This window comes from Plectropomus leopardus, chromosome 13, assembly GCF_026936395.1.
Source record: "Plectropomus leopardus strain MGB_pleo_1.0 chromosome 13, ASM2693639v1, whole genome shotgun sequence".
Taxonomy (NCBI): domain Eukaryota; kingdom Metazoa; phylum Chordata; class Actinopteri; order Perciformes; family Serranidae; genus Plectropomus; species Plectropomus leopardus.
In genome coordinates, this window is record NC_142188.1 from 33,861,088 (window position 1) to 33,875,423 (window position 14,336).

The 14,336-nt window shown below is 39.5% G+C and overlaps 1 protein-coding gene across 3 annotated transcripts in view; it reads right to left on the reverse strand.

The window, feature by feature from the left end:
• The window catches only part of shtn1 (shootin 1), a 65,585-nt gene that overhangs the window by 22,228 nt on the left and 29,021 nt on the right, over positions 1 to 14,336 (reverse strand). For all 3 annotated transcript variants that reach the window (XM_088087035.1, XM_042502657.2, XM_042502656.2), the window contains exons 5-9: positions 7,393 to 7,561; positions 5,589 to 5,686; positions 3,532 to 3,613; positions 3,272 to 3,366; positions 2,983 to 3,129 (exon numbers count right to left, since the gene is read on the reverse strand). In XM_088087035.1, the coding sequence (XP_087943161.1) occupies positions 2,983 to 3,129; positions 3,272 to 3,366; positions 3,532 to 3,613; positions 5,589 to 5,686; positions 7,393 to 7,561 (591 nt within the window). The remainder of the gene's footprint in view (positions 1 to 2,982; positions 3,130 to 3,271; positions 3,367 to 3,531; positions 3,614 to 5,588; positions 5,687 to 7,392; positions 7,562 to 14,336) is intronic.

Sequence of the window (14,336 nt, forward strand, 5' to 3'; positions counted from 1 at the left end):
CTCTCTTTCCTTTTTGTCATAATTGTAATTCAGTTGTTATTTACAACATCTATTGCACATGACCTTTTTTTCTCCCTGTCACAGGGTTTTTTTTCAGTTTTTCCTTAGGTGATGTGAGGGTCTAAGGGCAGAGGGATGTCATATGCTGTAAAGCCCTCTGAGGAAAACCATGTTTTGTGAAAATGGGCTGTATAAATAAAATTGACTTGACTTGAAATTGATAAGAATGAGACAGATGAGGTTATAGTGATCTTGAGCTTTAAACTATGACTACCAAATTTAATCAGTTCATCCTTAGGTCCAAGTGAACGTTCGTGCCAAATTTGAAGAAATTCCCTAGAGGTGTTATTGAGAAAGTGAATTCTCAAGAATGAAACAGCCAAGGCCACAGTGACCTTGACCTTTGACGACCAAAACCTTATCAGTTCATCCTTGAGTCCAACTGAACATTTGTGCCAAAAATGGATTTTATTAAATGTAATTTGAAATCTACAACTGTATACAAATCCGTGTCTAAATCCCATCTCATGTCAGTATATCAAATACCTACTAGCAGCACAAAATAAAACTCATGCACTTCAGCACTGCTGCTGAAAAACAGAGAAAACACTGCTTTACATGCAGAGGAGTTCACTGAAACCATCTTTATACTCGAGAGATGTTCAAATTTCCCAGGCAGTCTTGTTTCCTCTACTAGCAAATGCAGATACATTGGGGCAGCTGTGGCTCAGGAGGTAGAGTGGGGTCATCTGCTTATCAGAAGGTCTGTTGATCCACGACTTATCCAGTCCTTATATCAATGTATCCTTGGACAAGATACTGAACACCAAATTGCTCATGATGACTGTTCCATCCTTGTGTGAATGTGTATGAATGGTTAAAAACTGAGTAGCAGGTGGCACGTTGCATGGCGGCCTCAGCCAGTGCTGTGTAAATGTGTATGACGGCGCTTTGAGTAGTTGAAAACTAAACTGCCTGCGCAAAAAAAAAAAAAGGTGTGTTTAATAGAGATTGTTAAGTTGATAGTCTGCTCATCAGGAGTTGAATGAAGCTACAGCCAGTACCAGCACATCAGTGCCATCAAACATCAATAATCATTTATTAAATGGAAATATGTCTGGCAAAAATAAAAGACACTATAATCGGAGTGCTGTCCTATTTCGACTGTTATGATATCCATTTTGAGGATTCAGTACCTACTTACAACAAGTTATATTGTGAGTTAGCGCGTTGTATTTGTTTTTTACATAGAAATAATACATGGTGCAGTTCCAGTCAAATGGGGATTGACGATATGTATGGTCACCTTCTTAAACCCCAACCAATGGAAGCCAAGTTCCACTTACTGCACAGGTTAGATCCAGTGTCCAGGCAAAACTAAATAAATTGGAAAAATTATGTCCAGAAGTTTTTAATGTTCTATAATCGAAATGCATTTATTTGAATCTGGAGATCTCAAAATGAGAGGGCATTCTCACTTCACTTGGAAGTTACACAATTTTTTCTACACTGAACATTCAACACTTTCTCATCCCAAGTCACCACATATCGCTGCTGGCAACAAATGTCGGGATCTCAACTAACGTACACGCTGGCAAAGATGGTTGGGATTAGGGGAAGGAGGCAAATGGTAAAATATAGAATAAATGCATCACATTCAGATAGGAAGTGAACACCTGACTCCCAAAAAGTCTGGGTTTTGTTGGATTCATCCACCACCACTCCAACCAACCCTGTAGGTACCCTTGCACTGCTTATATTGTATCTTTACTGCTGTTTCTACCCGATGCTGTCTGGATTCTGATCCAGATCTTAAATAACAGTTATAAGAGACTGTTTCATCATGCCCATTATGTATGACTCTGACACACCAAGACAACATTTATAATTTTACCTTTTTTTAGTTCTGCCACTGCCTCAAATTTCTGTTCTTTGTTTTAAAGAGAACTACACATGTATTTGTAGATGAAGAATGTAACTGACCTATCACTAAGCCCTGTCCCCTTAGCTCACTTGCAAAAACATTCGGCATACTGCCTAAACTAAACAATGGCATCTGTAAGTGTCATATCCAAAGATACTATAGAGACCTTTGGGAAGCGGAAGCACCCTATTTCACACAGCAGCCATCCAAAGGGTCTTCACAATGCCGTGATGTTAGTTGTTAGCCAGCCTTTGCTTTCTTTGTAACGTTGTAGCTAAACTAACAGCAATGGTTTTCAGTTTTGTGGGCTTTAACTACAAATTTTTGCTACAGTTAACACTGATATTCGATTGTCAATGAACAAAAATACTAAGTTGAACAGATGACATGATGCTAATGTTATGAAGCTGAAGTTGGCAATAAGCTAATGTTAGTGTTGCTGACATAATGTATGAGGTTATATATACTTGTGACTTTGTTGCAGATTTTGCTAACACTATGTTGCCTTACTTTAAAACAAATGTAGACACCCTTGTTTGTTTATCTTCTTTACATTGAGCTGACTGTCTGATCTGCCACACAGCTTAATCCAAAGGAGACACTTTGCTCTGTTTATTTGAGGTTTAGGTAACACGATAAAATACACTCCATTTTCTAGCCTCTCAGGATACCCCCTATCTGTGTTGCATTTACCCCATGCACATTATCTGACCATTTTTTTAAAGTTAGATCTGCATAAATTAAAAAAAAACCCACAGAATTTCTGATGCTTTTTTATGGAGGTCTACCAGCAGGATGTCATTGTGTAGCTACACAAAATGTGCGTGTGGCTCCTGGCACTCGAGGGCAGGGCTTAGTGATAGGTCAATTCAAACCAACAAGAAGAAACTAATGTGGAGATCTCATGGTGAAGCTTTAATTCACATGCTTGAAGAGCAGATGTGGTACTTCCCATTTCCATACATGTTCATCATACCCTTCCAAGGACCAAAGAAGCCCAACTCTATGTGTGATGTTACATCCATTTATTAGTTTAGTGTGTGCATGTGTCCACAGACCTGGTTCTGGTGCTCCAGCCTCTGTGTCTCCAGTTCCTGGGTCAGTCTGGTGACCTGGCTGAGGGCTTCCTGCAGAGCTTGACTGGGCAAGGAGCTTTGCATCAGGATCTCACTCTGTCGCTTCAGTTTCCTTTGCTCGACCACCATCTGAAGAAAGATCCACAAGGAAAGCGCATTTCCCCTCATATGGAACCAGTCAAGACACATTGTTGCAAGGGACATAACAATGTAATTAAAATACCACGCAGAGTAAAAGAAGTAAATTGAAGAACTACAGTAAAAACCTCACCGCTCTGGCAAAGCTCTCTGCCTCAGTTCTCAGGTCCCTCTCCAGGTTCAAGGTGTCCTGTAAGGCCTCAAATTCCTCCACAGCAAACTGAGACACTGGACAAAGACTTTCACACTGACTCATTCATGCCTTTTATCAGGGGAGTGCAGCATCTAGTATACACTGTATCATTTTAATACCCTTATGTAATGTTCATGATTAGTATTTATACATTTTTATGTCAGATTATAAGTGATTAACCATGTGCATTCCCAGCTCACCTCTGTTATATTTCCCCAGGAGCTTCTTTTGCTGCATTGTCTCAGCAATTAAAACAGTGTTAGCATGTTTCTCTTTGAGCAGCTGTAAATGTAAAGAGAGACAGAGTAATGGAACAATAAACAGACTTTTATGAGCTCTGTTTTATAGTAATCACTAGCATTTTTAAAATTGTGATGAAGGTTTTGATATGCAGCATTTCCAGAATTGTATCCATTCTGTCCAATATTTACATACTGTAATGATATCTGCAAAATCTGGTGAGACCCATTTGATTTAATCATTTAATTCCAATTGAAGTTAGCAGAGAGCTAGCGATCAGCTTTGCTCTGCCACCATAAGCCACGAGTATGGGCACCACAATGCAGAAAATCTGGATAATTTCATTCTATAGAAACTGAGCTTTTAGGCTTTATGTGCCATGCAGTGCATTTTCATGTACAGTCATGTGAAGCTAGTTCAAGTTCAAGTAGGCCTTTTGGTCTACCAGGGGAGAATCCATATATTGACAGAAGTATGTCTGACTCCACAACATTAGGAGGTGATATGCCCCTTTCAGCTAGTTGCTATTGGAACTTCATCTGGTTGACCTATTGTGTCACATACAAAACAACTTAGCAAGCTGCAAACAGGTTGCATGTCCAATGCTGACAACATGTAAAAGTTTTTGGTGCTGTGCATTTTGTATGTACTCTACACTTTACATGTTACCTTCATCTTGTTTTGTTTTCATCCCTTTGTCTTTTTCTTTGTTTTCTCCCAGCTTTCTTCAACAAATTTATGCTGTTCCACTTTCAGTTCTAAGGCCCATTTCACACAGCGGGCATCAAAAGTGCGTGACTTTAGCCTCACTCAGCAGCAGCGTGTTTCATGCTTGTGGTGTTCATACATACAGCCTGTTGTTGCAAGGTCGCTGCTGCGTCACAGCCCGCAGATATAAGTACTGCATTTCCATATTTCTAAGCACAAATTTCTCTCATTTATGAAGTTGTACAAGCTCCTGCATTGTCGACAACATAGTCTTGCAAATGTTTAAATCTAAAATGCCTTGTATCAGAAACTGATTGGATTCTGTCCACAGAGACACTGTCAGAGGGCTTTTGTTTTGAAATCGAAGAAGGGAAGTTGAAGTAAAACAAACGTCTTTGTATTTCCTCATCTCTGTGACAGAGAAAGACTTTTAAACTGCAGTAAAAAGTGGTATAGAGTCAATATAATAATCAAATCACCATATTCACTGTCTATTTCTGCTGAAAAACGCACGCCACGTAAAAAAATGGTCAAGCCACCGTTTCTCTAGACACGCAGCAGAGACGCACCTGATAAGTGCTGCTCAGGCAGTGTGCATGATCTAACATGGGCGCTGAAAAAAAACAACACGTTGGGTGCTGCTCATTTACTACTGATGCGTGCTGTGTGAAACGGGCCTAAGACTATGGCGCATATACAGAACACCTAGGCTAGTTCAGGTGTCACTGAAGCGTATATATAAAGAGTGAATGGACCCCAAACCACATTATCTATGCGTGTTAGTCCGACTTTTAGAAATTCGACTTAGAAATTCGACTTTGTGTTTAGTCTGACTAACACAATAATTCAACTTTTTCTAACATCAGGTAAATGTACTGACTGAGCTATTTAAAGAAGAATGCACAGGAACCCGCCTTCAACGCTCTACCCAGGTCTCCATGGTACAGACTTGCACCTGCTCAAACACATGAAATGGGCCCTATCTGTCATCTGTGCTAATATAATTCTGTTGTTATTGATGAGGTACATTGATGCAAGGCTCAAATCATAATAGAAATGTTGCATTTACCTGCAATAATTGTAATAAATCTGATTTTGGCTGCTGGCTTAGTAAAAATGGTGGATAATGTGCACACCCACCCAGGTTTAGTGAAGGTGCAGGAATAAAAACAGCCACAAAGAAGATGAGAGGCCTTCACTGACTGTAACAAGTTTTCAGCTGTTGGTGGCCTTGCCATTGACATACTGTATGAGCAGAAATGTATTGTGTATGGAAGTGAAGGGATGGGAAACAAAATATTAAACTCACTTCTTCCCTTGTTTCCCTCAGTTGTTGTCTTACTGCATCACTATCGATGGCTGCTTGACATTTTTCCTTTAGTGTTAACTCCAACTTATTTTGTAGCTCTGAAACAAAGAAAATCAATGCAATGTTAAACATATCATTAGTTCCCTTCCTGAGTTGCTCATATGGAGTGTATTTGCATTATAGTTCTGTTGGGAGAGGACTTTGACAACATTCTTTGTCATTCTTTATGTCATCTTTGCATGTTTGGATGACATTGTTGTCTTTGACCGAATCTATCAGTTAAAGTGTATACCAATGGCCATGTGTGGCGTGACAGGCCTTAATGTAACGTTCTAGATTTGTGTTGCTGTTTGATTGTGAATATTTAATGTACTGTACTGTATACTGCCACTTCATGACAGCAGTGAAAATCTGTAAACACAGGAGAATAAAGTGCAGTAGCCATTCATTTATTCCTTACTGACTGATTATGGCAATCTAAATGTATTGGACATTAATACTGTGAAATAAAAAAAAATACAATAGCAGCACCCACAGACTCTGTTGTTAATGTGTAAATGTCGGTCTTCATGTGTTAACAGCATAAAATTTAGGAATTTCTGTGCCCAGAAAATTTGGAGAAACACTTGCTCTGAAATGGTTGGAATTACACAGAGATTAAATCTGTTACTACAAAGCATCTCACAGCAGGACCAAGCTGAGACATTTATGAGGGTACTTTAGCAGAAAAAGGTTGCTGACACCTAAAATTGTTTTCGGGGAGGGATGGAATGCCCTTTGCTGGGTGAGTAGGACAAGTATTCTGATGGATGCAATTCTCACATTTTGTGCAAAAGAAAAAAAAGTCTGAACAGATGCACAGATTTGACAAAGGCGAGAGGGTTTTTTGGCTACCTGCTCAGCTCAGAAAGGTTGTGTAGGGCTTGGACTGAATGCAGTGGACTGACAGCTTGCGCCAACAAACTGGTCGGATGAGAGGGTAGAAACAAAACTGCAAGTGCCGGACAAAAAGAGGGAGAAGAGTTGGTATTAAGGTGAGGTGGATCTGACTCAGAGCGGGAGCTGTTCTACCAACCTTTCTTCTGTCTAATGTCTGATCACAGGAGAGTGAGGTGGATGAGATGTGATTTTGGCTCACTCAGCAACGGGAGATCTGGGACTGCTCTAAGGCACATCTTCACAGAGACATGGTTAACACCTGACATTCCGGATCAAGCTGTTGCACTGGTTGGACTGACCTTGTGGGGGCCATTTGGACGCAGGACTCTGATGCAAGTTTAAAAAATGCACTGCAGGAATTGAATGACGCCATCAGCAGCAACATCACCAAGCAACCGGATGTAATCTTTATAGTAGCTGCCGATTTTAACCAACTCATCCTTTAACTCCAAAGATGTAACACAATCAAGAATAATTGTAATTTCGTTAAATGACCAATAAACCTACCTCCTACCTCCTATGCAGTTTCGGCCCTGTCACATGCCACTGTGTTGTTTACATCAATGCACAGAAAATGCACTCAAAAGCTAGAACCAGTCTGATCCTAGAACCACGGACTCCCTGCCGGATCAGCAAACTTTCTGTTGCTGCCCTTACACAGATTAGACCAGGCACTGCCACTGCTAACATCCAGGTTTCATCTACCTGGTGTGGGCCAACTGAGTAGAGCCTGTGCTTCAGGGCTGAGCCCCAGACAGCCTCGGTCTAGTGTAAGCCCCAGCTGTTTGTATGTGAACTATGGTGACTTGCTGGTAAATATGTGACATACTTCCCACTTGGAGCAGTCACAGGAGACATGTTGTACCTGAGATGGTGGTCTGGCACTGGAGAGAGACACATTTCTCTCTGGCTGAATTCAGCTCTTCACCCTCTTCCTCTTCATCCTCAATGTTTATCTCAGAGATGCTCTCTGGGCTGAGGAGGGGCAGCAGCATCATGCTTTTCCTCTTCAGGGAGCGATTCTGACGGTTCAGCTACAGTGAGGAGGCACAAAGAGAAACATTAAAGGACATACACGTGGTTGTAAATGCTGAATAAATTCAGGAATATCATGACTATAGTAGATCAATAGTATTCTATGGCAAACTGTTGAAAGGAGCTACATTTAATATTTAAAAAAATAAGTCTCTTTTTAATAAGTGTTGTCAGGCGCATTTTGTCACAGCATATCTGCACATCTGTTTTTCACCTTTGCTTTAATTTTGTTTTTTTTTAATTTTTTGTTTTGTTTTGTTGGTATACCATATTTGCTGCAAAGACTATTTTATTTATATGTAATTACTGTTATAAATGAAATCCCAAATAAAGACATTTAAATAAATCTCACGGCACATTTTATTATACAAAATATGAACTTCCTTCAATGTCATTCATGTTATTGTTAGTTATACAAATAATCAGCTCACTTTAAATAACGTACATCTTGAACCTACTGCTAAAATAACCAGAGACCCCCCTCACCCAGCCCACCTCCTCCTCTAGCCTCTCTCTTCTAGAATGCTCTACAGGTCCATGTTAACCATAATACCATTAAATTCAAAAACAGCTTCTTTCCTACACCAGTCAAAACACCTAAGTTCTCTTTCTACCCCCCAATAAGTTCCTATACTGACCTGCAGAACCTTGCAGGCCCAAGACTGAACTCTACTGAACCTTTTACATTCCGAAACATTGTTCTTTTTGTTTTATTGCTACTTGATATGCTGGGAAACTGAACAATTACATTTTTTACTGTACATATTTTCACATTTATGCATATCCTCTTTTTGTGAACTGTTGTAATAGTTTATGGTGTTTTTGCTTGTTTCTTTTTCTGGCTCTCTTTGCACTGTAACTGAACTGTCATACCTTACCAAAACAATAAGCACTAACTATGTGTAGCAGTACAATACGTTCTTATCCCAAGTCGTCACATATTGCCACTTTGCAGTGGACCTCCGCCTCTAAATATCACGCTCTAGGTATCTGTCTGCATCTGCGGTTTATGTTCCAGGATACTGGAAAGTTGTCAACACGAGCAGATGGTGAGATGATGCTGTACGTGGTCAAGTTTGAGAAACAAAAACAAATGGCAACCAACGCCGGGATGTTAACAAACACACATGCTGACACACATGGTTACGATAAAGGGAAGGAGGCACATGGTAGCGTTTCAACCTGACACTTTATTGCCACGTATCATGCTGATGCATCAGGTTCCGTCCGGCCGCGTTCTCAAATGATGCTGCTCATCTGCGCATCATGCTGCTTCGACAGGTGCTGCTCAGCATGCTCTCACCTCAGGCATGCAGAAAAGGTGCCTGTCATTGTATCCTAATGTCGAAAGCATTGCAAAAGCGGCGGTGTGTGACAACTTTAGATGAGAACGGGCTTTTGAATGATGTTGTTTTTCTGGAGGAAGCTAATCTTGTTTTAGGAACATGCTTTTTTGAATACAGTAGGAGAAACCAAAATTACATTAATTGTTTAAATTTCACATGAAGTGTACTATTCTTTAATAAATAGTGTATAGTAGCAATTGTGCAAATAATATATATTTACTGTACATATGTAATAAATAATATTTTATTTATTGTTTTATCTTAATTTTTGAATCCTAAAATTACAGCGGGGCAGTATGAAAAAAAGTAATGTTTAACACATTTACACAACCACTTAAAAAAAGGAACAACTTTCCTCTGTAATACATCTATCCTAAATCAGTTGGTGGTAAAGATGAGCAATACCACTAAACTTTTCAAAGAGGAGACTCCTTTGAATTAAAAATCATTTCACAGATGATTTGCTCAGCAGTAGTTGTTGAACAACACAGCCATGACAATAACACTTAAGTGTAAATAGTTTCAGTGAAGAGGATGAAAACACTCACCACAACTCAATATGAGATTACACTGTGCAGCCACATGAACAACCTCTGAATGCACAATTTATGGCATATTCAGCACGCATTCCCTAAAACATGACATGAATCCAGCAAAAACTGACAGAGCCTGCATCTTACAGCATCTTCATTTCTAAAATCTTCATAGTGACAGGCATACTTTGTATTAAGCTTGTGAAAAACAGGCAAAGAAATAAGGTAGGGGAGCGACAGTCAAGGCAGATGAGATGTTGTTGATTTCCTCTTTTCTTTGGCCCTGCAATCAGTCATAATGGCAGGACGCATGCAAAAGCAATGATAAGGTGTGAAAAAACAGACATCGTTAGAGAAGCAAACAGACGGGGCAGTGAATATCTCTCCTTTTAGAGGTAATCACAGTTTTTCAGTGTGACATGTATTTGCATCTTGCATTTCTGTGCATCTTGTTTTTCTGTGTGATTATCACTTCACACATTCTTATGCAGCATTTGCCTTTGAAATTATTTGCAAATTGATCAGCTCTATATGAGGCCTACATACTAAACTGCCACGGCAGCCAATCCATTTCTAAAAGTTCAATTATCAGGATGGCCATAAGGAGACCATCACTAAGTAAAACTTGATTGAAGCCTATGGGAAGGGAATGGATGCCAATTATGCATGTTTCTTGATGTCATCTTAAGGAAGAGAGGTGCCTAGGAAGGAGACAAAAGATTAGAAATAGAAAAGGCAAGCCATAAAAGACACATTTATTAATGGCATCCTGGTGAAGCAGATTGCAGCAATTCCATCTTTTGATTATGCCCTTCAGACTACGTCTTTTTTTTTCCCTTCTGAAATGCAATCAACAATGCATAACAAGGAATCATATTCTTTTGAAAATAATCTACAATTCGCGAGCGATGTACATCTAAAATTACATACTTGGATAAATTGAGGCTGACATAGCATCAGGCTAGCACTTTCCAAAGGTCACCATTACAAAGTCACAGCCCCTTCATCTTATCTTGATCACACATCAACACAAAATCATGAAGCATCAAAACAGCATTCTGATTTGACTGGATGAAAGATGCTTTTTTAAATTCAAAATGTTGAGGATTTAAGGAATTGCTCTGAGTTTTAGCTTTGCTCAGGGAGCGATAGGAAATATTTGGCATGCAAAATTACTATAATTTGGTACAAAGAAATTAATACAGAGCATAATTAGTCTGTCCTCCTCTGGGATCATCTCCATATATATTTAGGGGTATGATATAAATGTAAATGTGTGATAAACTGAGGTTAACACCTTCAGAGTACAGCAATTATTACTTTAAAATATTGCTGAAATGCTATTGAAAGGTAAAAAAGGGACTGTCTCCAACCTTAATCAATTCACAGCACACCTCTGCACTCTGAACAGGCCGGGGAAACACCACGTCCTTGATAATGGCATTTGTAGCACATAGTGCCATAACCTGACTTGCAATTGTAGCGTACGAGCTTCAACAGGGATTGAGGAGCAGGGTTGTGGTGGTAATGGATGTGAATGAGGCATGAGTCTTGGATTTTTCAGCCCAATTCCTCCAGTTGTCGCAGGTTTCCATTCATAACTGAACCTGATGGTACATTATGAAGCTATGAAATATCGCAGACTACTTATGTTGGTGGCAAGTTGCGAGAGTGAATAAATATTTTGCTGTCAGTCACCATAACATAGAACTGTTTTAGCCTAAAGTCACTGATACACTTTTCTCACCAAAATTAGCATGTGCATGTGGGTTTTACAAACAGGTAAACCTGCCAAATACTGCATTCCTACCTTTCTGTCGGCTTTTGTGTGTGTGTGTGTGTGTGGGGGGGGGGTCTTCTCTTTCTATATCTCTTACTTAGTCTCTCTTCAAACTTGGTGTGGTACATTTGGATCAGTGTTTTAGCTGCTTAGGAGGAGATGGACAGTAATTAGTGACAGTGTGTCATTGCTTCTCACTGGTAAAGGAACTGAAATTACTGCGTTCACCCAGATGTTGTGTTCCCATAAATGTCGATCGGAGCCGTAGACGATAAAAACCCATGTCTACTGCAGAGTAATTTGACCTGGGTGTGAATGCCGATTGTACGCATTCTCATTGCTTTAAAAAGCCAGATGTTAGCAGGTATTAGCTGGCTTTTTGTGCAGTGGGAATTAAGCTTGAGAGCAACTCTGCCTCTGTAGATCAGTACCATGGCCCTTTCCCTTGAAGCAGCAATTTCATCTTTGGTAGTTGATTGTTTCTGAAAAATGCCAGGCTGTAATTTCAATGATCTTTTTATTTTATCCTTAACTGATCTCCACAGGAGACATTTCACCCATCCTAAGTGTTAGGATAATATGCAGGTGACGAGTCGAATGCCTCAAGGTTTCGATCGTTGACATGGTAATCAACATTCAAATGCAAACCAAATTTGGAGAACCGTCATACCTGAAACAATGGACGCAGACCTGTCAGACACTAACTTGAGGTGGGTGCACCACACTTTAATAGGTATCCAGCAGGGCTGAGCCACCTAAAGCCAATCACTATGTGTTTTCACAGTTATTTGGAAGGGACAGGGTGCTCACAGTTGCAAGACAAAGATTGAGGCAAGAGAGGAATGATCTGGGATCACTGTATAAGCTCTTTGTTTTCCGATTTGGCAAGAGAATATTTGAGAAACAGGGGAGGAGGTTTGCTGAAGTTAGAAAGAAACTTCATGACTTTACCATCAGATTTATTGGGAGAATTATAACTCCCTGTGCTTATTAGCACAAAGAACCGGTGTTTTGACTTCTATGATGAACACTGGGAATTATACAGTAACTGGAGCTGAGTAAGAGGCCTCAAACACAGACTGAACTGTAATTAAAAGGACAATGGTTGTATGTTTAACCTTTTAATTATTTCTTGCCCTTTTTGACTTAAAGATTGTACAAAAGCCCATCCAGGTTTAGGTTCATGTTAATACTGCAGGGCGATAACATATAAAGGTGGTAAAATATTAAATTTCATGGTGTGAGGATTGGGGAGGTGACCACGGGTTGAGCCTCAAAGACCAGTAGTGACAGGGGGTACCTCAGATTGGCGCAGTTTGATGGTGGTTTAGAGATAGGAGCTCAATGTCTTAATGTTTTCAAACTGTTGTTGGGTTTGATGTTGAGGAGCTTACAAAAAATCTGCCTGTGAAGCAAAAGAAAATCCAATCGACAATCAGAGAAAGTAAGTTTCAATGAGGGGAGATCTTCTCACAATCTTAGATGGTTACTTCACTTGATGTGGTGAGGTAATGATAAAGAGTCAAGAAGGCATTTGAGGGGGGTTGAGATGACTTTTTTATTTAGTATCATGGAAGAGTTTGTTTTTGAGAGGTGTTTTCTGAATTGCATTACGGCTAATTTATGCTAATCCAGTGCAGCTGTTGTCATAAGTGGTCTAATTGTTTTCCTTGTATGGAGGCACATAGCAGGGAGATTCCCTTTACCTCTTCAGTTTACATTATTTATCAAACCATTAGCAATAGACACAAGGCAAGGACTAAGGAAGTGTAGGCTAGTGGATTTACTATGTGCTGATAATACTCTTTGCCTGGTTTCAGATCCAGCACCTTCTACATAAGCTCTTCTCGATACAATTGAAACATAGTCTCAGATTTTTGGCTACAAAGCCAGTTGCCACAAATCAGAGTTATGTGTGTAAACAGGGTATATCACCTGGCTATGGTTAGAGCTGGCCAATCTCTTCTGGTACGAAGTATTTATGGGTCAGATTGTTTGCCGACATTGCAGATATGAAGCAGGATTTAGCACATATCTAGGATTTTAGCATGTGTCTAGGTTTTTAGGACATTTCTAGGATTTTAGGATATTTCTAGGATTTTAGGACATTTCTAGGATTTAAGGACGTTTCTAGGATTCTAGGACAATAAGACTTTAGGATATTGCTACGATTTTTGATGTTTCTAGGAGGTTTCTATGATTTAAGGATGTTCCTAGGATTTTAGGACATTTCTAGGATTTTAGGACATTTTAAGACTATAGGACATTGCTATGATTTTTGGCAGTTTCTAGTATTTTAGGACATTTCTAGGATTATAGGACATTTCTAGGATTTTGGGACATTTTTAGGATTTTAGGACATTTCTAGGATTTTAGGACATTTTAAGACTATAGGACATTGCTATGATTTTTGGCAGTTTCTAGTATTTTAGGACATTTCTAGTATTTTAGGACATTTCTAGGATTTTGGGACATTTTTAGGACTTTAGGACATTAAGGTCTTAGCTAGGACCTCTGTGACAGATCCTATATTGGCATTTCTTTTGATAAACAACTTCTATTCTGATGCTGTTGTATGCACTCTGGTACCTTTGAACCAAAACACTTCCCTGTGTGAATCACTTAATTTTTATCGTAAAATTAGAAAATGGTTGGGGGAAGCCACATGGCACCCTTTTCATGGCCAGATATGGCCTGCGTGACATAAATTGAGTATCACTGTTCTAAAGAATTATTTATTAAATGGGAATAAATCACAGATTGATTTACAAAACTTCATTAACTGGAAGTAATGGTGGGCTTTCTCTGCTCAATATAGAGCTTTACAGTATTGTCTTTGGGCTGGCTGAATTGGAAAAAGACTGGATTAATAAGAGTTATCACATAAGATTGACAGGAATAGAAAATGTATGTAAGCATAAAGCCCTGTATTTTGTAAGAAGAACAAGAACTTACTGCCCCCTTCAGTTCAACTGACGCTCTAACAAAAAACACCCTGTCTGTGAGTGCGGCGGGGAGCAGAGAGACTAATCCCGCTGCACAACCCTCACACAACCTCTAGACTCAGCTTCAAAAACTATTCAAAATTTACCACACACAAAGTATATTCTTTACC